We start from the raw sequence: 26,051 nt of genomic DNA, 5'->3' as shown, positions 1-26,051 counted from the left end.
TTTCAAATTTGTCTACATTGTTTTACAGGAAAGTATGTCACTAGAAATAAATGCAATAAATTATGCTAGAGGTACCATTACCCAGTAACCATTTTCTATTCAGTGCTGTTAAATGGACCAGGGAAGATGTATTAGGCCAAGAAAGTTGAAAAAAATATTTAAACTGAACGACAATCTTCTAAATACACATTCATCTCAAAACTGTGTGCCAAAATATTTTGTGAGGATGATGGCCAAAACACCACTAACCAGTAACACGCCAGTGTCATTTGTTCCACCAAGCCAGCAAAATACATTTGTTGTTCTAGGTGCGTAGCTAGGCAAAATTACAAGATTCTTTCCCTGTATTGTGTAGCCAAGAGCATCTGGGGCTAGCTTTAATGATTAGATATGTACGTATATGTTTAACCAACAATAAGCCTTTTTCAGGAGAGACATTTTGACATGTCACAAAAGCACATGCGTGATTAATCAAATGAATAATGGCCAAATCCCATTTAGCTGTTCCAGTTTCCAGGGTCCTGGTATTGTGCATGCTGTCCCATATGCTAATGCTGTTATAACAATTACCAGCTTTCAAATTTATTCTCATGTTTATTATCTGGAAAAAGGCACTCACTACATTTAATGTGATCTGTTCATAAAATAAACTGTTTACAACAAACTTGTCACAGGTCATGGTCATGAAAATGTTAATGATATCAGATAAACAGGTTACAAGTACAACCAGTGTGTGTGTATTTCGCCTTTAGAAATGCATGCAATGCACGCTAGTGATACATTTAATAATTCTGTAAAATGTAAAGAAGGCGTTGGGTAGTAGTGTCAGTGCCTGTTTGTAAAATGTGAATAAAGTTAAAGCTCATTTTAGTGAGTAAACCTCTAGGAACTACAGGAAAACACATTTCAGTGTGAAGATGATTGAAGCCACAATGTTTGACCGTTTCAGAAAAGAAATACAAAAAAAGAAACATGATATATTAGGTTCATATTTTACAGTTCAATGGAAAATTCAACTCAAGTGCTTGACTGATATAAAAAGGAGTAAACACAGATTCCAACATGCTTGATGAATACAAAATCAACAGCATCACATTCATTCATTCAAAAGTAATTTAAGAAAGAAGACTGAAGTCTAAAGACATTTGTGATAAAAGTGAATGTCATATACAAAAAGGTTTTCAACATGGCTGACAATCCCATGGCCAAAGGTGATTAAATGTGTCTGTCAGTTGAATTCCAGCTCAGTGTTGATCCACAATGGTGGCAATCATTACTGAAATACATGTTTTTTTCACAAAATATGAAAGAAAGCACTACATTTCATCTAACTAAAACAAAAAGAAACATTATTACAGCTGTCATTTCAAGCTTTAAAGTTAGTCCATCAACTGCTATGATTGTGTTTTAATATCCATGCACAATCAAGGTGAATAGATATGAGCTTTTAGTATGTAGTAGTTTTACTGTTGGTTGCATTTTCAAAGTCACATACCATGTAGGAATAATTGTACATGTCAGCTAGGCAGATCAGCTAATATTGTCTATTGATCCAGCAGAAATACAACCTACCAACCTCCATTCATTTAACGTTGTAGTCCTTTAGTAGCTGAGCTAAAAATAGCCTCCACAGTATGATGACAAAGTTGAGATCGATAATGTTTCTGAAGATGGATAACATGAATCTAGCTCTCTGGATGTCCTGCCCACATTATTAAAAAATAAGATTCAACATTAACAGGCCGCTGTTGCCAAAGTGCCTCTTAAGAGTCGTCAAGGCTGAAAGCCAACAAAGCTGGAAACATAGCTCCTATGGAAATAAAAGTTCTTAAGAAGCCCATTCTACAGTAACATCCGATATGAGGTATTTTAAGTACAGCCTCTTCTGTCTTTTCAATTTTTTGGCAACATATTTTCCTCCCATGGCTATGGCACGATGACTACATTTCCTGGGAGCAGTTCAAATATAAGCATAGGAAACAGAAAGGCACATTTATTGACATCTCAAAGGATCATGCACTCTTGTTCTCTCTCTGTCTCTGTATCTTTCACTCTGTTTCTCTCTCTGTCTCTGAAGCACTCTTCCATTCAATGCCTAGTCGTTCCCTCTGTCTTTGGCATCCCCTGGTGTGAACCCATTCAACCTGCTGCGCTCAATTGCGCACTGTGCCAGGTTTGTCAGACTGGTGTTTCCTTCTTTTCTTTCTTCGTTTTCCTCATCTGGCTCCCCGTCTTCTTCTACTTCCGTCCTCTCCTCACCCAGCATGGCACTGCCATTGCTTATGCCTACACTCGCCCGTCGCTCAACTTCATCAATATTCCTCCGCAGCTCGCGGTTCTTGTTACGTCTGGCTAGCTTGGTGAGGGATCCAAAGCGCAGGTTGAAGAGATTCTCCTCCGAGGAAGACGCCGTCTGTTGCGTTTGCTCACTCTCCTGATGGTCGTACGGCCCACAGGCCCCCTTCAGCCTCAGGTTGTTGAGCTTGGTGTCGATGCTCTCCTGAGAGGAAGTCTTGAAGCGACCGGCATCCAGGCTGGCGAACAAGGCTCGCTTCTCTGGAGACAGCATGTCCAGGGAGTGAGCTCGCTGCTCCAGGCCAAGTTGACGGCGCTCCATGCTGCGGATGGTGGCGGCCCGCTGGAGCTTGTCATGGATCTCAACACTCAGGCGGCGCCGCGTTTCACGGAACTCTGCTCGAACATTTGCCTTCCATTCAGCTGCATGAGCTTTAATCTCCCCAACCTGTGACGACATTGCAGTAAGGAAAGGATCCAGAAAATATTTGGAAAACACATGGGGTATAATCTGCAGCAGCAAGACTTTATCATTGTGGTTCATTATTCTTTCTAAAGGCCCTGAAAACAAATTTCTCAGTCAGCTTCTTAGTGTGAGTGATGGGGTCTTGAATGATAACAAATCTTCTGAGAAAGCTGGAAAAGTTTTGGTTATTTCTTGGGTATCTGGACTGGTTCTCCTCCCATCTCTCAGATAAAAGTTTTTCTGTGTCACATGGTCCCACATGTCTGAAACTTTCCTGCGGTGTGCCTCAGGGTTCTGTGTTGGGTACTATATTGTTTGCATTGTATATGCTTCCCCTCGGTCTTATTATTAACCAATTTAAAAGGTATCTCATTTCAATGTTGTATGTTTCTTTTAAACCTGATGATACTGACAAGTTGGCGGTTTTGCACAATTACACAAACAACTTTTACAGGTCAATACAGATAAGACTGAGGTCCTTATCGTTGCTTCAGATAACACAGCTTCCAAAGTGGTGTTTGGGGTCTCTTTCTTCAGCTGTATAGTCTAATCTCAGAAATTACATTTGAGTTACATTTGATTATGCTATGTATTTCCATCAACATATCAAATCATTGACCTGTACATGTTTAATTAAGAAACAATGCCAAACTGGTTGTTGTATCACAATCGGAATGAACCTCACCTCCTCTTTGGTCTTTTTAGACAGTACTCTGAGCCAGTCTCCGATCATGCTGAGGACAGCCGCAAAGTACGCCAAACCAACCAAGATCCAGAACCACACCAAAGGCTTGTACCACTTCACATAGTCAATGTTACGGTTACCACCTGGGGGGGGGATACCAAAAATAAATCATGATAGTTTGACAAAATAGTAATCTACATCATGACAGAAACAACCATCCGCCGCATAGATCTACCTGCCACATAGTCTCCTATTCCCACTGTAGTGAGTGTGATCACAACAAAGTATATGGCTTCTAGTGTGGTCCAGTCCTCAATGCGTTTAAAGATGAGAGCAGGGATGGTGACGAAAACAATGCAGCCAGCCAGGATGAACAGGATGGTGGACATCACTCTGATCTTAGTCTGGCTGATCTGTTTGTGTTTTTGCTGAGAAAACCAAACAGGAGAGATGCTATGAGAACAATACAACAATTTAAAAATATCTAATGATGATCAATAAAGGCCCAAAGGAACAAATATGAAATAAAAAGAACTAAAACTAACAAACTTGCAACTCACCCTGAATATCTTCTCAACTCTCAAGATGCTTTTCACAAAGATGGTCCCCAGCTGGTCTCCAATCCCCGCCAACAAGAAGCCAAAGAGAGGTATGCCAAATATGGCATAAAGGATGCAAAAGATTTTCCCACCCTCTGTGCTTGGAGCTATGTTTCCATAACCTGTCACAAACAATGAAAACAGGAGGAAGAGGAAAGAAGGAAAAGAAATGGTGATCATACATGGCCGAGAAGACGTTGTCAGGGGGAGGCAGAGGAGGTGGAGTGTTAAGAGTAAGATGGGAAGCAGAATAATACAATCAAGATTTTCTTATGCAACATAATCAATTGAAGCCCATATGTAATACTTATTAATTCCTGCTGCAGGGGTCTGTGGTAAATAAGCTTCTAGAGAGACAATAATTAGGTTCTTCTCAGAGAAAATTGCATTATGGCCCTACAGTGACAAAGATACACCGAAGAAGACAATGAGACACATCAAGGTTTTATCATGAATATTTTGAATACAATTTTATTTAAACCAGAGTCTGGGTTGAGTAATTATGTAATTGTAACTCATGTAAATTGAAGCTGGAGGTATTAGTTATTGTATTCTAACTCCTGATATTTCAAAATTAATATATCTAGACAGAGAGGTAAATGAATCCACTGAAAGCCAATGTTTAGCAGTATATTAGCAAATGCCAGTTGGTTTGTTTTTAATAACAATGTCTTTTTTATTTATTTAATATTGAACACATTTTTTTTTTTAATTAGGTAAAAAGTGTTTCATAACAATAGCGGATTTAACTGGTATTAGAGCATTATTATAACATTATTATATTAATCTTGGTGTTATATTTGATCAGAATGTTTCTTGACCAACATATCAAATCACTAACCCGCACGTTTCTTTCAACTGAGAAACATTGCTAAACTTAGAGCTGTGGTTTCGCAATGTGAACTTGAGATGATCATTCATGGTTTTATATCATCCCGGCTTGATTACTGCAACTCCGTTTTCACCTGTCTCAACAAATCTTCCCAGGACCGTCTACAACTGGTCCAGAACTCTGCTGCAAGGCTGTTGACCAGGTCCAGCAGGATGTTGCACATCACTCCTGTTTTATCCTTGTTACATTGGCTTCCGATCAAGTTCAGGATCCAATTTAAAGTTCTTGTTCTTACATATAAAGCATTGCATGGTCAGGCGCCTGTTTATATCGCTGACCTGCTCCATCCGTACACTACTAACAGGTCTCTCAGGTCTTCTAACCAGGGATTACTGGTGGTCCCACACACTCGTTTGAAAACTAGAGGTGACCGTTCCTTTGAAGTGGTAGCTCCGACTCTGTGGAGCGCCCTTCCTATTACCTTACGTTCTGCAGTCTCGGTTGACGCTTTTAGAAAGCAGCTGAAGAGACACTAGTTTCAACTCACTTTTGTCTCATGTTTGTAATTTGGGGTTTACCTTTATTGGTATTGTATTTGTTTTTACTTGTTTATTTTCTGTTTGGATCCTACTGTATTTTAACAAATGTCTTTTGTGTGAAGCACTTTGTGACTCTGTCTGTAAAAGGTGTTATATCAAATACAATTATTATTATTATTATTATTATTATTATTGTTATTAAAGAGTGAATTGGTTAAAACCTTACCTATGGTTGTGATGACAGTTCCAGCAAAGAAGAAGGCACTACCCAGGTCCCAGTAACTGGAATTGTATGTGTCTCCAATAGGACTCACTCCTGCACTTACAGCATCTATGGAATGCTGGAAAGAGAATGATGTGAATATGAATGATTTTGTGACGGGAAGAGGAATTAATCCTAGATCCATAAAAGCCATGATAACAAGAAGAGCTAAGTGGATGCAGTTACAATTAATTGAATGTGTTCAATATTATTTTATTTGCAGTGGAATCACATCATGATAATATGATCATGTTATCGCGTTACAAAATGCATTTAATTAAAAACACACTAAGCAGACACAATAAGCACTGCATTAAACATACCTTGCATTAAACATACCTCTGATTATTTCATAATTTTAACATTTTGCATACAGTTTGTAGATACATATGTCTGCTGGTTGTGACCAGTTGAACTATAAAGTGGTTTTCCTTGCTTTATTTAAGTCTTAAACAGGAAAAAGAATCCAACAATTCGCAACCACTGTCCTCAAGCATGGTCTTTTTTTATATAAAAAAATACCCTCCATCTGATAAAAAGTCTATGCAGGTAATTTTAGTATTATGCAACACACTGTCACAGTTGTATTATGTGCATGAAAAAATCAACCGTTATAATGTCAATATATGAAAACACTCTGCCTGTGGACTTACAGTTGTTACAGTATATGCACAAACATCTAGCACAAGATCTGTTCACATTATTCAGAGTCTGGCTTTTCACCTGGAGCTGTTTCTCCACTCTGCATTCTTACCCACTCGGCATGCTTTACACTTTTACATTTTACACTAAATAAATCTACACAGACTTTATCTCTCTTTTCTTCTGTGTCAGCCTTTTTCTTTAGTCCCTCAGCTTTTCTTTATCCCCAGCTTGTCTTAGGAAAAGCATCATTCTACTCATGGATTTCCTTCTGGGTTCCATTATGTAGCCATGAAAAGTTCATCTACTATCTTGCGTTCTTTCTGAATTCCCTGTTTATTGGCAGTTTATTAGAAAGCATTTATTTTCTTATCTCCATGGAAAATAATAGTTTGAATGTTGCCTCTTGGCTCCAAATAAACATCACTTCTGCTGACATGAAAGTCATTGTGGGGAATGCCTTTGGTAAGAAATAGCTGTATTTACCAACATTCCTGGGTAGATATAAAATACAGCTTCTTCATTTACAGCAACCCCCAATGTATCCATGTAAGCTGTTAGTGAGATGCACGTCCATCTAATAAAATATATATCAACTCTCGTGACATACATTTCAAACCAGACAGAGTGGAGGACCACTTTCACACACTTCACTGCACATGCCTTTAAATAATCTTGCATGTGATTAAATCAGCTCCATCAGTGCAGCTCCCCTTATGAGACAGATTAAGGCATCTAAAATTAGCCAATTACAGTAATGCTATTTCATAGGTTTTAGCGGACACAGCTACTTAGAGACAATATCAAAGTGGTAATTATATAATAATAATAATATTCAAAAACCCCCAATAAACCCCAAAAAGCCTAATTCTGGAGTCAACGGACATCTAAAAAAGCCTCATAGATCTGAATACTTTATGAGTAGGTCTATTTTTGTCTTTCGCCCTTTTCACACCAAGTTCACACTGCATTGGAAATGTGGAAAATCATCCTTCTCCACAGGCAGTTTTGAGGCACGCAGATGCTGATTTGTGTTGCAGTGTTAATTAGGACGACACGGGCTCTCCTCCATTTTGATTGCACAGAAGAAATTAGTTTTTTAAGTTTTTTATAAAGTTTTTTATAAGTTTTTAAGTCCTCTGGTTTTCAGTTTAGTCTTTGAATGAGCCTTGGCTTTCTGCTCTTGTGATCAGTTTCGCCTTGGCTGCATGAACCATTGAGTTATTTTTTCAACTTACTGTTGCCTGCAATCTCCTGCGTTAGGTTTAAGTGCTCCACTCTTTATGACATTGTGCAAATTAAAGTTGGTTTGTCTGTTTGTAAAGCATAAAGTATAAATTATTACCCAATTCTGTGTTACATCTAGGCTTCTTGCCAACTTCATTCAGTTATTTTTGGGAAATTTGGTTGAAAGAAACCCTGATTTCTGATATAGAAACTTTGGAAATGGGTCACATTTGACCCGAGGACAACAGGGTGGTTAAGGAAAGAACTCGCCAAATTTGTGTATATGATACGTAACGCATTAAAACAGGATTCTTGTGAAACTCAAAATGTTAACTGTACGGGTATTAGTTCATGTATGTCAGTTAAAACAATAACTGTAAAATAAGAAACCAAAGTATATCAGTATGTGATTCCTTAAATCTCATATTGACATAGTTTTCAACTAGCTTACTACAACAGCATAATAAAATTCCTGAAATTCAGTTATGGCTTTTGGTTTTGGTTTGTCACCCCAAGATTTCCAGTGGCTCCATCTGGTCACCCCTATGAAAGATTTGTGGGGGTGCCACTGTACCCCCACAGCAGGTGATGGCAGTGATCCAGCCAACATGGTGCCTCACTCTCTGTGAAGCGGTGCCAAGCACTCTCCTCTGCAACACTCTCAGCTTCACAAATATATATATAGCTTACTATATCTAACACCTTGAAGCATTTAAGCTGCACACATGACTGCCAAACAGGAAGACTCTGGTCCATCACAGATAATAGTGATTTATCAGAACTGTTTGTGAAGTGAGTGGAAAAAAAACAAAATCAGACTTTGATACACAGACATATTACACTCATTGGCCAATTCATTAGGTACACCAGCTGCAGTATTGGGCGCCTGGATAGCTCTGTTGGTAGAGCTGTTGGTCTGTTGGTATATATATATATATATATATATATATATATATATATATATATATATATATATATATATATATATATATATATATAGAGAGAGAGAGAGAGAGAGAGAGAGGTTTACTCCTCGACGCAGCGGGCCAGGGTTCGACTCTGACCTGCGGCCTTTTCATGTCTTCAGCTGTCCTGTCAAAATAAAGGCCTAAAATGCCCAAAAAATAATCTTTAAAAAAAAAAGTGCAGTATTTCCCTGTGTAGTGAAGGAGTGTAAATTTGCATAAAATGGAAATCAAGCAGGCTAATTTGAATTTGTTCTTAATTGAGTAAATGCACTAAGTTACATTCCACGACTGTAAACACAGCATCTTGTGTTGAGACATTTGATGTCAAGTACAAATCTTGTTTTTTTATGCACATTGTGATGACCCTGAGGAGCCAATTTCCTCATCACTGTGGCATATTAGATATAAAATAATAAAGCATCTAACTGTGATAGTCGCCATAAACCACCATAAATCCATATCATCAACTGAAAATTTCAAAAATCACATTGTGACTGTTGGTTGCGTGTCCTGATGTAGATTCACTGCAAGTATAGCTCAGTGTTTATGAAAGTGTATTTGTAGATAAGTGACTCATCAATAAATGAGGCTTGACTGGTGTCAATAGCAGCATGGCTTCACAGTGTGCCAAAGTGTGAGTCATCCCGACGGCACTGAAAAAGCCAATTATGTCTGCTGCCTTTGTGGGCGTACACTGGGAAGGTAGACAGCACAAATACTAAGGCAGACATGAGAAGGTCAAAAGACATGCATGGACACACACATGCTGTGGAGAAAAGCTTTGCAAGTGCATCCCCTTCTGTCGTCTCTCGCACACACACGCTGTGAATATACACACACATGCCTCCCAAGGTCGCCATTTTTCTGTCAACTTCTCCACCAAACAGTTCGACCACAGTGAGTCACCACAGCTGTGTCGCCACAGAGGATCTTTGTCTGAGTGACAGGCTTGACACAACACGAACAGACCGATAACAGAACCTGTTAGAGGACCAGACAGCCTCTTTGATGGAGTGTGAAGAAGCATGTCCCTAAGGCCTTTTCTTGAGACGGCAAAAAAATAAAATGTGTTATTTGTCAGTTTGAGTTTTTTACATGGCATGATATTTATTACTTTTTCAACTTTTTGAGTTGAAGTACCATCATAGCTGAGTGATCGATCAATATTATTTCTTCTGATTTAAAGAAAAAGTTTGACATGTTGGGAAATTCACATTCTTGCAGAAAGTTGAGAAGACTGATACCACTCTCAAGCTGGTACGTAAAGCTAATTAAACTGTGAATTAAATTCTCATCTGCACACAAAAATAAAAACAAGTTGTGGTACCAGGGGGTTAAGTCACTGCTCTCACCTAAAAATAGCCTGGCGCATAAACCATACCTTGTCATTTTACACAATGGTTTTTGTATGAATTAAACAATTAAGATATACATAGGCTTATGTTAATTTGGGAGTTTTATAGTTGACAGTTGAAGATTCTTTGACATTTGGACAGAGCCAGGCTAGCTATTTCCCGTGTTTCCAGTCTTTATGCTAAGCTAAGCTAACTGGCTGTTGGTGGTAGCACTGTATACCCTATAGACATGAGACATGGTATTGACCTTCTCATCTGACTCTCTGAAAAAAAGCAAATATCTCAACATGTCAAACTATTCTTTTCATACATTCACTTTGTCAGATGTAGCTAATATTGTAAATGAGTTCTGGGAAAGTTCATAGTGACAAATAACTGGTGAGACATGCTGTCATACATTATGCCATGTGTCTGAATCTGAGCATTTGTCCAGGAGACAGTCTGGTCTATGATTCAGCTGTTGCATCTGCTGCTGCTGCTTCATGCAGCAGGAGGTTGGTGACTGCTGGCCTGTGTAATAAATAATTGATTCCCTCCAGACTACAGGCACACCATGCTAAAGGTTTTTTTTATTTCCATGGTATCCTTAGGAAATACTGTCATTGATTTTTTTCACAAAGTTATGACTGCACTTTTGTGGCTTAAAGGTTGTGCGCTGCAAGGGAAGAAGAAGAAAGGATGCTTCGCTGAGAAAGAATAACAGAAAATATGTGGGTGTGAAGAAGAAAGAGAGAGAGAGACGGTTAGGCAGTCCAATATTCACTGGAGCAGTGTTGAAGAAGCTACCATCAAATGGAGCCATTCTAGCGGAAAGTGGAGCACACCAAATGCCAAGTGGAGGGTTGTCTCTATGGGGTTATTTCAAGCTTATGAGAATCAGAGGGGTCCACTGTGGTGCCAATGTGAATCTTGTATTTTTTCTCAGACTACTTAAGAAAAACATGGAAAGCACATACAGTATTCCAAAAAGGTTTTTTTTAATCTCTTCTCTTCTGCAAGATCTACTGTATTTCCGTATGTGTTCTGCAGAATACTGCTAATAAGGTACTCCTGTTGGTCAAAAGGCATTTGCCATTTGGTCCTTGTGTTTGTGTCACAAACAGTTCTCTCTAAAGAAAATATATAAGAACATTCTCTGCAAAGGAGTGTTTGAGTGTGAGTTCTCAGTCCTGCATTTTTCTATCATGGCACTCCCTCACACATCAAACCTTCCTCTCGGCAAACTGCACGCCGACACATATCAAAATATTGTCCAAGCCCGCTTCCAGTTGCACATGTCAGCTTGATGTATTGACCTTAAACCTCAAACTATAATTCTGGGTGAGTGGTGACACCATAGGAAGACATGCACTGTTAAGTCAGGATGTGATGGGAATTTCTTTTTTTCACAATGTGCGTATTATTTGGTCCAGTTCACACAGATATTGGTTGAGAATAAAAGCTTTACATGCCATGCTGGCAACATGTGGAACATTGCCGAAACAGCATGCTTTCAGGTCAGCTTGAATCAATTTACTGCGTCACAGTTTAAGGGGTGGCAGTCATATTTTTAACAACCAGCTGTTTTATCCAGGTTCACATGTGAGTGATCTGCCACAAAATGAATAATTCTTAGAGATGCCAAATTTCATTCTATGATCAGACAGACTTTAACGTAGTGTGTAGTGTGAGTGTTAACTATCAGAGGGTCACTCAGCTCCTGAAATTTTCCTGAATCTTACAAACCCCAAACATGTTACTAAAGTCCTTAGATATATATATCTATATATAATATATAATATATATCTATATTATATATATCACACAGGCTTTTGGCTAGAAGACAAAGAAATTTGTCTTGGAGCATTTCTTACAAGACAGCACTGCTCTTGTGGCCGTGAGCTAGTTTCCTTATTTAAAACATGTGGGTGTTGTTAAAGCCTCACTCTGGGATTTCATACTGTACCAATACAATTATTATTAAAGGTACAAGGCATTCAGATACATGTCTCAAAACATACCACTATTCTATTGTAATAAAAATGTAGGCTGTTTACTACTTAGCCCTCGGACCAGATGAATCGGTGAGTTTTTTATTTGCTCTGGCAGATGCGTCTGGTTCACCACGCGTTCAGACAGATTACTGGCTGGGCCAATCACAACAATGTATCTCATATGGGACGGGTTTGATACGATGACTAACCATTTGCGAAGCCTTTTGCTTTACACAAAGTATGTGATGACATCATTTTTGGCCTGTGCACTCTCGCGCCAGGGACACTACGGTGAGCATGAACCTAGCTTGGACATTTTTCCAAAACAACCAAGATGTCTGCAACTGATGTGGAACTTTCTGTTAAAGTACTATTTTCAAATTCTAATGGCAAAAACAGCAACACTCGTTCACAGACATATTGATGTTACACAACCACAGCTCACCTCTGCACGCTGTAGTTTGTTTACATTTGTCCATCGCTCAGCACTACGTCACATGTTTCGTTGCTCTGATTGGTTGTAGGTCTATCCAATTGTGTTGTAATCGTTGATAATGCCGATTGGGAATCAAAAATTAACTGAGATGTCCCTAATGCAAACTAACTTGCATTAGGGATTTGGTCTCGCGATGTCAGGCTAACTAGTAGGCTAGCATTTGTTTGCACATGAATTGAAGACACAACAAAATTGAGTGCAATACCTGCAATTACAATTCTCAATTGCAGCTGTGAAACATCATAAACGTCACACTGACTGACCTAATTTTAAACATCTAGGTGGTTGTTTCTCTAAGATTACTTTTATTTACTATTATGTAACTTTGAACTGCGCATGCTAGCATGTACTGTATAGCTACAGTGTGTTTGCCAACAGATGAGCTGAGCATCATGTGCATCTCTGTGTTTACCCTGAAGGTATTAATGTGCTTCCTGCTGAAGGATGGACCTGCATCTAAGTGTGCTCATGACATTTACTCATTAACTGTCATCAACCAGAAGGAAGCGAATAGAGGGCGTATCTTTATGATGGTGCTTTAGTCACTATACATATATATATATATATATATATATATATATATATATATATATATATATATATATATATATACAGTACATATATAATGTTATATGTGTAATGTGTAAATGTTGGGGCTAAGTTCAATGTAACTTTTAAAAACCTCATTAATCCCAACTTCTGTTTAGTGGACTTAAGACTTAAGTGGATTAAGTGGACGAATCCAAACCAACTACTTGCATATACATACTCAGGGCTAAGTGCACCTAAATAGAAGTACAATAACAACAATCCCTTGTACTGGGGGGCTGACAATCATTTCAAAAATTTGCAACAGATACTAGACTGGAAAAATTAAAGCAACAGGTACAGCCACTCTCTGTGGAGTGTAGAGTGGCTGAGTAGTGGACTTAACTGCTCCTAGTAATTATTTTCACACTCTCTAATAATATAATATAGTAACCAGCAGAGATTGAACATGGAAGTCCATTCTTCACCTTGGGACATTGGTCTCAACTCAAAGGTCCAATTACAAGCTTTTTCTGAGCTTTTAACTACATGTCACCTTCATTAATGAATGGAACAGGAACAGGTGTCATAACATATAAATATCCATACAATTACCGCTTCTTGTCAGTATAGCAGTATAGCAGCAATGTTTTCATTCATTTGGACTCAATGAATTATTTTCACACATTGTTATTATGAAAATATTGATTAACACAGCTTTAAATTAAGGCTAGTTTGCCATAAAAAGAAATTAAAAGTTGTATGTGGACATGAGCTATTCTGTCAAATTCTGCAGCAGTCCATGGACAGCGAAATTGAATGCTTGATTTGCTAAAGGGCAATCTGGATATCACAGGAAGTAGCATCCAAGCTTTTCAAGATTAATTAAATAACCCAATAACCATCTATAAAACTGCTGCTATAAGGGACAGTCCTCTGACTTTCTTCCTCTTATCAATCAAATTGAATGACACTCAGAATTGTAAAGCAGATCATTTTCATTCAAGGGTGTAAATCCCAGGGGGTTGGGGGTGGTCAGGACCCCCCTCCCATCTAAGGGTTGTCCCCCCCTAGAAATATCATTAAAACAATGCTGTGTATTGTAAATAACATAATGATGTATACTTAAAATATCTGTGTAAGCAGAAAAACAATACAAACCCCCAAAAATGCTTTTTAAGTTTAGAAACATTTTGAGTCCCCCCTCCCTTGCCTCACAGTGGTTTGGTCCACTGCATGCTGTAGGATCTGCGCTAGACTCACAGTCACATCGGGTAGTGACAGGAGTGTAGTAAGTAGGCGGTTCAAGGCTATTTTATTCACATTAAACATCGGATTAAGTTTTTCTTTTCTCAAATAGAAATGATGCTGAGTAATTAATAAATTAGTCATGACAAAAAAGTTTGCTATGTTAGTGTAATATAATGTAACGTTACCTAGCTTATAGCTTGTTGGATAGAAATGCAGCCACTACAACTAACGTTACCACGGCGATAAGCCTAACGTTATGTGTGTGAACTGATATTAGGGTTAATATTGAAGATCTACAGCTGTGTTTTGCTCAATATGAAGTTAAGTGGCTGATCAGTTAAATATATATCCTCTGTCCCAGAAGAAACCTAATATTTATGTGGAGGACGCAAGATCATTTTATAATTATAATATGACCACGTGGTGAACCTATGAACCTAACTCATATTTAGACATCTGACGTTAAAGATTTGTGTTGTTGTTAAAAATGACAGAGAAAAGAAAAACAGACATAAGATCCGTTTTCAGTAGGCTTACACCAAAACGCCAAGTAAGTACAATAAGTCCTCATATCAAGACAATTTGGTAACATCTTTATAAGAATGGGTGCTTATGGAAATACTAACGTCACTATGTCACAGGCAAAAGAGACAGAAAGAACGGAGGAACAGGGAGACCAGGGACAGTCAGGTGTAGAGTCTCAGGTAAGTGTGTTGAGCTTAGTTCATATTTTTGGAGGTGTGTGGCCGTCAGGGTTAGCAGATGAGCTTTACCAGTGGCTCACTAATTTACATTATGATCAGCTAATTTAAAAAGTGTACAAAAGCATTGTATTTCTTTTATATGGGGACACTTTTTCAAAATAAGTCATTATGGCTTGATTATAAACAACTTAAAAATAAATACATGATTTTAAAGAAGAATATTTAGTTCAATTTAGTCAGCTTTTTTATTGAATCAAGAGAAACGCTGAAAAGAAGGATAATGGTACAGTCTCCATGCTACACTAATGATGGTATAAAGGCTTTCCTCTGTGAACACATGTCCTCTACGAGTATAATTGTGGCTGTATTATTTGTGTCCCCTTCAAAAATTGCTCTTCAGAAATTTTATGTGTATTGTCCCCCCCTACTGTTAGATCAGATTTACGCCCATGTTTTCATTAAATAGCTTACCTTCTTATCCTCTTACAAGCTAATCTATTCGGTGAAGAAAAGATTCAACAAATGCAATGTACTATTCCGGGGCTGTCTGAACAGCTGGAAGGAGAAAAGTCTGTTAAATGTGAATACCATGTCTCACTTAATGTAAAACGATGGTTACGTATGTAACCGCGGTTCTATGAGTTTCGGATGACTGCCAGAGGCGGTGCTTTCAGCACCTGGATATCCATCGCATACATGTGCAGGTCGAGTGGTAGTGTTTGTATCAACAAAGTCACCTGTGACCTGGGTGACGTATGCCCTGTGCTCCGGCACAAAGGGCAAGCCCACCCAGGAAGTGACCTCTTGGCAATCTTCTCGTGGAAATTCCGAGTGACTGCCGAGCTCTGGCAGTCATCCAAAACTCATAGAACCGCGGTTACATACATAACCATCGTTCTATTTCGTTTCTACTGACTGCCAGAGGCAGTGCTTTCAGCACCTGGATGGCTAATATCAACAAAGTCAGGAGTAATTGTTACCTGCCTGTTAGGGATGCTGGTGTAGGAAGTACCGCTGCAGCCACTGGGTTATGTGGAACAACATTAACCCTGTAGAATCTAGCAAATGTGCAGGGTGAGGCCCATGAAGCTGCCGCACAAATGTCAGAGAGGGGCACACCCCGCAGGACTGCCTACGATGTAGACACACTCCTGGTGGAGTGCCCCCGAACATGTGAAGGGCTTGGAAGACCACTGCTCTTGTAAGCATGGCCGATGGTCTCGGCTATCCATCTGGACAGCCGCTGTCTGGACAGGGCAAGGCCCCGTCTTGGCCCTGTATGACAGACAAACAATGCGTCTGACAAGAGAAAGGCTGTCTTCATGGACAGCCAGCTCAACTCTATACCCCAAGGGTTCAAATGGGGGTTTGCACAGTGCACGCAAAACAAGGGGCAAGTCCCAGGAGGGCACTGGGTTTCGTTGAGGAGGACTCAATCGCTGAGCCCCCTTTAAGAAGTGGGTCACCAGAGTGTGGGACCCAATAGTCACCCCCTTCACTCTATTGTGCATAGATGAGATGGCGGCAATATACACCCTGATTGTGGAGGCTGCGAGGCCCTGATCAAGGAGTGACTGGAGAAAACTGAGTATACCCGGTATGGAGCATTGTGTTGGCTCCTGATTTTGAGCTTGGCACCACTTGGCAAAAAGCTTCCACCTATTAGCATAGAGCACATTGGTGGAGGGTGCCCAGGAACTGTGAATAGTCCGCACCACTGCTGGCTCACAGAGCCCTATCAATGGCTCTGGCCCTTCAGAGGCCAGACAGGTTCGGGTGCCAGATTTGGCCACCCAACTGTGAGAGGAGATCCATTCTCACCGGAAGGCACCAAGGCTCTCCCTGTAGAACACTGTAAACCATACTCTTCCTGGCCATCTGGGGACTATTAGCAGTATCTCGTGTCCCGCTGCAGACACCCTGTCCAGTGTTGGCAATATTAATGGCAGAGGCGGGAAAGTGTACAGCAGTTGCATGGGCCATGCGTGTGCCAGAGCATCCTGGCAGCACCCTACCCCTCTATGGAAGCGTCTGTAGTCACTACTTCTCTGCGGGAAGGTATAGACCCTAAGGGGACACCCTCAACGAGATACGTTTCTGTCCTCCAGGGGTGTAAATGTCTCAGACAGCTGGCAGTGACCCTGACCAGCTTGTGTCTGTGGTGAGTGGGATGTAAACTAAGGCTGTTCACCCAGATTTGGAGGGGTCTCAATGACAGGAGGCCCAGTGGGACCACAGAGGAGACTGCTGCGAGCATCCCCAGCAGTCTCTGAAACATTCTGAGTGTCAGAGCTCTGCTTCCCCTGATGTGCCTGACTACCTGGCAGATACTGCTGGTCCGTCGCTGAGAGAGAACAGCCCTCATTGCCTGGGAGTCCAGCTGGATACCGAGGAATCCTATCAGCTGCCTGGGGACCAGGGAACTCTTTTTGTAATTTACAGTCAGCCCTAACCTGGTAATATGGGATATTAGCAACGCAGAATCTCTGAGGGTGTCTGCCTCCGACCGGGAGCAGACGAGCCAGTCATCCAGGTAAGGGAAAATACGCATTCCCTGGGCTTGGAGTAGAGCCAGTGCCGCCGCTACACACCGGGTGAAAACCCTGGGTGCCAGCGAAATCCCAAATGGGAGCACACGGAACTGATACGCCCTTCCCTCGAACGCGAAGCGAAGAAACTGCCTGTGGTGAAGTGCAATGGGGACGTGAAAATACGCATCCTTCAGATCGATGGTAGTGAACCAGTCGTTCTGTCGAATGCCCTGTAAGACCTCTATAGTACGCAACATGTGAAATCTTAGTACCTTGAGATGGTCGTTGAGAGGCCTCAAGTCCAGTATGGGGCGGAGGACCCCATCTTTTTTTGGTATGGCGTGTCTAACGGCTTGATGGCTCCCTTCTCCAGGAGAGCCCAGATCTCCCGGCGTATGGCCAGGACCTTGGTCGGATCCTTGACCACGGTCATCTTGACCCCACGGAATCCTGGCGGTCGGCATCGGAATTGTATGGTGTAACCCTGGGACAGGGTCGTCACAACCCAGGGGTCTGATGTTAACGCTTCCCAGCATCTGAGCTGCTGGCTGGTGAAGCGTCCGACCGCCACGACTGTGTGATCATTGTCCGTCCCCCCGCCCCCTCCGATGCCTGGAGGGGCGAAGGGCAGAGGTCTGGCCCCGTTGTGGAAAGCGAGGGGGCTGGACAGGATTGGGCTGCTGAAATCGTCCAGAGCATCGGACTGCTGGACGGCTGGCTGTGGTATTGCTGTAATTCTGGATGAATAGGGCCTCTGTCCAATGGGGTATTCACGGCGCAGACTTGCAAACTGCCATCTCACTTGTGTAACCTGTACGCTACGCTCCAGAGCCTGTTGTGCTGCAGGGCCAAACAGGTCCCCTGGAACAACCGGAAGGGAACGGAGTGCCCTTCTGCATGGCTCCGAAAGCGGAGACTGGGCCAGCCATATCTGGCGTCGAGCGAGGGTCAGTGAGGACATAAGCCTTCCTAGCTCCCTGCTCATGTAGGCAAATGCCTGCAGGGAGGCATCACTTAACCTTAGGTTAGGTTAGGTTAGGTTACTTTATTGATACCCGTAGGTAAAGTTTTACAGTCTAAGAGAGGCGGGACATCCTTAAACATAACATGCAACACACAAAACATTAAAACATATAAAACAGGTAATAAAACATGGATAAAAAGGAATAGAAAACAGTACATAACCAAAGTGCTTGTGCGCTTTGTGCAAATAATTTTACTGTTTGTTTAACAAAGTAATTGCCGCTGGTACAAAACTGTTTTTAAATCTTGTAGTTCTGTAACCAGGAACTCTTAGCCTCCGTCCAGAGGGGAGATACTGGAATTCCTTATTCAGAGGGTGTAAGCTATCTTCTTTGATAGCCATAGCTATCCGTTGTAATTGTTTGGCATACAGGAAATGGGGGTGCAGCTGGGACTCCCCAGTCAGCTTACTTGACCATTTTACAATTTGGTTTAGGTGATTTTTGTGCTTGACTGGAACACACCCTCTCACCTTTGAACACACCTCTGAATAGACGGGTCTGCATCTGAGTCTGAGTCCAGCTGAAGGCCTGGCCTGCCCCATCATCACCCACCTCCTCTACATACTCCACTTGGCCAAGAGTTAAGCTCTCCGAAGCCCTAGTGGAGAGGACATCGTCCTCCTGGCTTTCGAATGCCAGTGATAATACTGGAGGCGGTGGTGACCGTCGTTTGGCTGTAGCGAGACCACTACCTGCCCCTGCATCTGAAGGCTGTAATGTCTGAAGGAGAGCCTTAATCTGTGCAAATTCAGACATCAAACTGTCCACCTTTTGCGACAGGGCAACCTTTTTACGTTTGCCTGTACTAGGATTTTCACATTTCTCAGTCCGTCTACGCTTGTGAGGACTTGGGGGAGGAGGACTGTCCCTGTGTGGCGGAGGCTGATGAGCCCCAGTGGTCCTCCCTAGCTGAGCCAGTCTGGCTGACCGCACCGCCAGGCTTAGGCACGCACAATTCATGCATGCCAGCTCTGTTAGCCCCTGCCGTATGTGGTCAATGCCAAGGCAGGAAGGACATCTGTCGTAGCCATCATCTGGCTCAAGAGGGGCCCGGCAGTCAACACAGGTCATAAACATTCTCACTGACTGTCTAGCTGCGCCTTCACTCATGCTGCAAGCAGGCAGCCTGCACCGTGGTTAAGCGTGTCACACTGTCCCAGGTGCTGTTATTGTTGACAGTGATGCTACAATATGATGTAGACGATCCCTGCTGTCTTAAGGCGAAAATAACTTAATGCCACTATATAACGTAGCGCCATCTGGAACGAACACACTCCAGTGCAGCAATGGATGTCAAAAACTGAATATCTCCTTTTGCCGTGAAACAGGATATACGGAGCGGTCATGAGGCGTCCGAGCGAGCACACTCATGCACCACGATTGTCAAACAAAGGAAGACCTATTTAACCAGAGCAGCGACAAAAAGGGCCGCTTCCTAATCAACTCAATTACGGGGTGGCTACGCTACGAGCAGGCGCCACCAACGCCAACCTTATCTCACGCTATAGCGTCTTAACAAAGAAACGAAAGCTGAGCCTAAATGGCCAGCAGCCCAACAGTGATAACAACTACAATAATAACAATAACTAGGAAATGATACTCACTGCGCCATTAACTTATGAGCGCGTACCCAACAACTGAAAAAAATAACAAAACAAACAAAAAGAAAACTCAGATGACTCAACAGGAGAATTTGAACGAATGCAGTCAAAGCGAGACCACTACTGCATTCCGTTACAAGAAAAGAAAGTTTGCGGGACAGAATCCCCCCGTATTTTCGCCCTTCTCAGGAACGGCGTGAACACCGACACAGCTGACTACAAGTCAGCCAAGCGGCGTGGCAGTAACACAACGTTAACTCTTTCTCAAAAATCGGTCTTACCTTATGTAATGAGTGCAATCGTGTTAAGGTGGCTAGTCGCAGTCTTTTGGAGGGCGTAATTCACAGCTCCAACCCGTTTGGGCAACAAGACTCCCAGCGACGCCAAAACCTGTTTGAAACTCGAAAACCTGCTTACCAACACGAGAAGATGCAAGAAGTCACTTCCTGGGTGGGCCTGCCCTTTGTGCCGGAGCACAGTGCATACGTCACCCAGGCCTAGGTGACTTTGTTGATAAAAACACTCGACCTGCACATGCGTGCGATGGATATCAGGTGCTGAAAGCACCGCCTCTGGCGATCAGTAGAAACGAAATAGAACTCCAAAAGCTCATCTCCAGTTTCAATAACTCACCTTGATGAGCGCCTCCAGCTCCTCTGAAGTCACACAGGGGTGTCTCTCCAGGAACGAAGCTTTCTCCAGCGTGATACTGGTTTTCTGGTTGCTCTCAAACGGCTGCTCCAGTGCCCTGAATGCCAGACCTCCACAAACCAGGTAGAGAACGACCACGATGAACACCGCCACCACTGTCTTCCACTTCATCACTGAGTGGAGCGCTGCGACCGTGCCGTCATAACTGGCATCCATGCTGGCCACCACGCTGGCAGAGCGGGAGGAGATGGACAGACGTGGCAGTGGACAGTGACCATTGGTCCTAGGGTCACAGCCCATGGGGTTCTGCATGGTGGCCACACTGGCCTGGACTAGACTTGACTTAGCCATGCCAGGCTGGACCTTTTTGGGAGGGACCAAGTTGGTCTGGACCGCCACTAGGAAAGAGTGAGAGGGAAGAGAAGGCTAGATTAATTTATGTTTTGTTTAGCGTTGTGTTGGAGCATACCAAGACAGAAACAATTCTGTATCTTCTGAAAGTAATTCTGATGATTGTTTTAGGGAAATGAAAATGAACAGAATGTTCTTGGCTGAAGGCCCTGAATCTGTTACAATTATGAAAAAAAATGTAAAGAAAGATTGAGCGTTGAGAAATCAGAAATCACTGCACAGGTTTGGACTCAGCACCTGGACAAGAAAGACATGCGTCTGTTTTGTACACTGAACTCTACTTTATGTGGACACAAGCTCATTACAGCCATTGGAAATATATATAGCCTTCTGCATGAAGCATTATAAAGTGATTTCCTTATATTACTCTGCGCTAATTAAGGGCTCTTCATCTTTAAAAAGACAACACTCAAAGCTTTCAACAAAAAAGGCCTGTTTCCAGTCTACAGCTGCATCAAAGTGGTCATGACAACATCATAACATTCTGAGAATTTGTTAAGCCATCGATCCTGTGAAATAGAGCCTCAGAAGCCTACAGCTGCCTCCGCCTCAATCACTAATGCGGTAAACCTTGTCATTTAAGTTGTAATGAATGGAACACATAAGTACATAAATGGTAAGGAAAAATAAGAACAAACGTTTACAAACAAATATTAAAACACACACCCTTTGCAAGTAAACCCCTACAGTATAGGTGGAGGTGAAAATGGAATTACAGTCTTTGCTGAGAAGCAGGATTCAATTTTTCTAATAGACTGTAAGAGAGGGAGGGATAAGTGCCACTTTGAGTCATTGGCTTCTGGATGGGTTTAAATTAAATGCATGGGTGCTGGAGCAGGTCAACCAAGTGGCAAGCAGCACCTGGAGGCAGCCAAATTTAGATTTCTATAATATGTATAAAGCATTGGATAAGCTATGTAGAGCTCAGGCTTTCACCCCTGACGCCCCCATCTCTCTCAGATCGGAGAGCATGGCGTGCCTCAGAGCCATGGTGGCGCCTGTTGTCTACAATGATGCAACTCTCGTAGGTTGGAATACGAGATGGATTTGTTTGAGAGAGGCACTCTTTTATGGGATAGGATCACTTATGGCATATGCTAAGTACAATGTATGCACTCAGGCACACATCCCATGATGAGTCAAGGGCATCCAGGAAGTGTCTTATTCTCTAATCCAGGAGCCTGTATCATGAGTGAATCAATAACCGCAAAGTGATGTCAAAAGCTTAGGAAGGTGCAACACTGCCACTTTCAATTCATAGTACTAACCTTTAAGGGTGGTGGCTGGCTATTTTTAGAACATGAGATGAATTAGAAAATTAGCACTGAGCGGTAAAGCAGCAGAAAGAATGTAACTCTACATTAATATGTTCTGCTGTATTTGGTGCAGTCATGATGATGGATGCAGTTGAACACTGGCAAATGAATTGCAAATTGGACCAAATCCATAACTAGTCTTACTGAGACATTAATTGCTTTTGATCTTATCTTATGAGTGAGTGAAATTAAATAAATCAGCTCTATGAAAGAAAACTGGATCTCATTAACTTTATTAGTTTAATGATAAAATGTACATGTACAAAAGCATATGTAAACAAATATATGTCTATATCTAAGTTTTTAAAACCATAAAGCCAAAACCCAAACTTGAGGCTGTGTGGCATTCATCTAAAAACCTTTCAAACCACTAAAATTGCTTCATATTGATTTTTGCAAATTAGATAATGCCTGAGTGGACAGCAGGTTTTTATCTTATAGTATCTGATACTCTCTCTCTCTCTCTCTCTCTCTCTCTCTCTCTCTCTCTCTCTCTCAGCCCTCACTATCTGTTTCCAGAGCAGAGCCAAAGCAGAGGACATGTTCACTGGAGACTCAGGTCCATAAAAGAATGGGAAAAAATACATGGATGCTGATGAGGATTTTGATGATGGCAATGAAATGTTGCATCAACCATTTACCACACTGTTTAGTGGGGCACAGTTGTTTTGGGGCACTGAATACATTCAGTTTGTCAACATTTCAGCATGTCAGCTGCATATTGTGTGTACAAAAGTATTATTTACCACTGATGAACAAAATACAAAACTAGTAGTGATAGTAAACATGAGGGCACATTTTGGGCTGGCTCAGGTCGGCTCTTGGCCCTATTATTCCCTATGGTACTAGATAGGTTTTAGGCGTTAAATTCACCAGCTGAGACTCACAATCAAGCGTCAAGTCAGCCTGAATTGTTAAGGAACTTAAGGACTTTCGACAAAAACGAATTTCAAAATAAAACCTTTACTGAGGATGTTACAAGTAGTCCAAGGTCCAGGTCCAGTACCAATGTAAGACCAAACAAAATCCCCATATTTAAGTAACCATATGTAAAACTTTATTCACATTAGGGGGCACAGATGAGGAGTAATCATCTATTTCGTATGAGATTAATTATTTGGTAGAATCAGTAAGCGATTTGTTCATTTTTAACAGGGGGGATAGACCTAGTTCGTTTCGTTCACCTGCAAGACATGAAACTGACAGAATCACATTTACAAATCTGTCTGCTACTTCAGCACCACGGACAGCGCCATGGATCTATTAATGCACACTGCTACTGATACAGAGCCATGGTCGGGGCCACATTCTAACTTGCACAAACCTCAGTCAGATAAAGGATCAATAAGTCAGGCAGACTACTACACAAACATATTCAACTAAACTGCCGCTGGACTCTCTCTCCTACTAGGGGATGAGAGGGGGATGGCAGGTGATCAAGGGGCATGCATTTTGTTCATTTTGCTGAATGGCATCCCCCCTCAAATCGCCTACTGGGTATCATCCACCTTGAGTGACCAGTCATGTCTGGTATTTGTCATGTCTAGTTATAATCGGAAATTATAGCTTCATGCAGAGAATTTCATGTGGCACATCCTTTAGGCGTCATTATTCTTTAGGTAGTCTCGCTTTGCCAGACCCTCCTCCAAAGCGCGCTGAAGGAGGGTCTGGCTACTCCACATAACATTCGGGGATGGGAGGAAAACATGCTCTGGTTTATTGGCATTTCTTTAAACCAATCATGATCGCCATGGGCAACGCTAAGTGCTGGACGGAGCCGCTGCAAAATAGTCGTGAGAGAGAAAGCTCAGATTGGACAGATAATCTAGCTAGCTGTCTCAGTTTACCATGCAGAGATTGGAGGAGCAGTGAAAAATAGTCACTAAAATTCCAACACGAAGAAAGTGGAAGGAAACAGAAAAGACATGCATCCGGGGGAATTTCCTGCAGCAATTCCGGAAGTGGAACGTCAAGGATATAGACAGATTATTTTTTAGGCAACATCTATACATGCTTTTATTTTGACATATTTCCGGTTTCACGCTGGTTATTCCTGCCTGCTTGAAGCAGTTGAATCTCTGCTCCCAGCAGCGTTTCCTTGCACAACAGAGCACACGGATGATGGAGAATAAAGAAATACGCCCAACCGCTTTTTCTCGTGTTAAGGGTCCTTTTTGCAGGATAGAAACATAGACTACAAATAGCCTTAGAGAAAACACAAAGTAAAATAAAAAAAAATGAATAAGAAATTGTGCTAAATTGTTCAAGCCTGTGAAAAATGCAGCCTGGTGTAATGGGTTGCGTCTCAGGTAGGCTATATCGCTATGAGATGTTGTTGAGATTAGGAGTAGCCAAATATTAATTAACATCTCTAAAGTTATCAGACCACAAGAAAGCAGTGTTCACCAACCTTGTTGTTCGGGGTCCCAGTTAACTTGTTTCCTTGGGGTTTCTATTGGAAATTTCATCTCTATTTTTGTTCTCAATCGAAACGTAAGGGAATGTTGTTCAATTCGATTAAAAAATACAGAAAAAGAAATAACGAGGAATTCTCCCACATCTTTAGGACATCGTGTTTTCGTGTATCTGGGTGTAAATTGTACGGAGGAATAAACGCATCGCAAAACCGCATTGTCTACCCCTGCTGTCCCCCCTCCTTTTTTCTCCACCTCGCTTGGACGCGCGGTGTTTGTCTGACAAGAGAGATAGGTACTTAGACCTTTCAATGAGCCACATCACGTCTCACACTCAAACACACACACACACACACGCACACACACACACACACATCAGTGGTCCGGTCCACAAACAAAGCCAGTGTGTCCAAAAAACAGCAACTTTACACGCGTTACGCCGGCATCAAGAACAACGGGCAAGGATCCTCTCCTCCCTTTCATTCCCAAAGCGCTCTACTCCACCTGCATTTTAGGCTACTGTAACTAGCTGGAGGAGATATGCCTCCAGGTTTGCATCAGCTCCATATTTATTCCTTTTTATATGCCTAATCCGTTTTTGAATACTCACTCTTTTCTTTATCCCCCAAAACACGATTATCCTCTCATGGTTTGGCAACGGTGGTGACGGAGCACATGGCGCAGGGCGGCAAGTCAGAGATGTACTCCAAATCAGCAGCAGACTTAAACCATTACATCATTCACATGTAGCCTATGGGAAACAGTGCATTATGTATGAAATTCGACAGCAAAAGACAAGTCACCTCCTCTATCCCGTCAGACCCCCTAACTGTGTAGCCTAAGATGATGAGGCTCGCCATTTTAGTGAGCAATTTAGGCTGAATTGTTTTCAGGAAATATCAGGTAGAGTTCACAAGAAGTCTGTCGGCTTTGGCCTACGTGTAACCAAAAACATTGCACTTTTTCTTTTGATTTTGTTGCCAAAACGTCCTACAGGTGTTGCAAGTTTTTATTTAAAGGACCACATTATTTTTGTATGTTTTGTCCACCCATTCAAGCAGAATTTAATATTTTGTACTCACATCCCATTGATTCCCATTCATTGACTATGTGAAAGTAAGCCTGCACTGGACTGAAACATGCCTAAGAACCGTCTTTTATTTTTTTGTCAGTTATTATGTAACTGTAGGATAATACAGCATTTTCCTACAACACACTCAAACGGAGAAAAACAATCAAAATAAAAAAAATTGTAACACTCCCTTATAGATACATAGGTG

The 26,051-nt window shown here is 41.7% G+C and overlaps 1 protein-coding gene across 1 annotated transcript; it reads right to left on the bottom strand.

The window, feature by feature from the left end:
• Positions 1-648: 648 nt before the first annotated feature.
• On the bottom strand, positions 649-21,022 carry kcnk10b (potassium channel, subfamily K, member 10b). Its single transcript, XM_078277514.1, has 6 exons — positions 20,613-21,022; positions 5,643-5,757; positions 4,007-4,167; positions 3,649-3,859; positions 3,447-3,589; positions 649-2,743 (listed from the first exon to the last, which is right to left on the bottom strand). Exons 1-6 carry the CDS (start codon positions 20,979-20,981, stop codon positions 2,096-2,098), a joined length of 1,647 nt encoding a protein of 548 aa, XP_078133640.1. The 5' UTR covers positions 20,982-21,022; the 3' UTR covers positions 649-2,095.
• Positions 21,023-26,051: the final 5,029 nt, after the last annotated feature.

This window comes from Sander vitreus, chromosome 20 (genome assembly GCF_031162955.1).
Source record: "Sander vitreus isolate 19-12246 chromosome 20, sanVit1, whole genome shotgun sequence".
Classification (NCBI taxonomy): Eukaryota; Metazoa; Chordata; class Actinopteri; order Perciformes; family Percidae; genus Sander; species Sander vitreus.
Note: the sequence above shows the minus strand (reverse complement) of the source record. Positions and strands in the feature narration are given on the sequence as shown.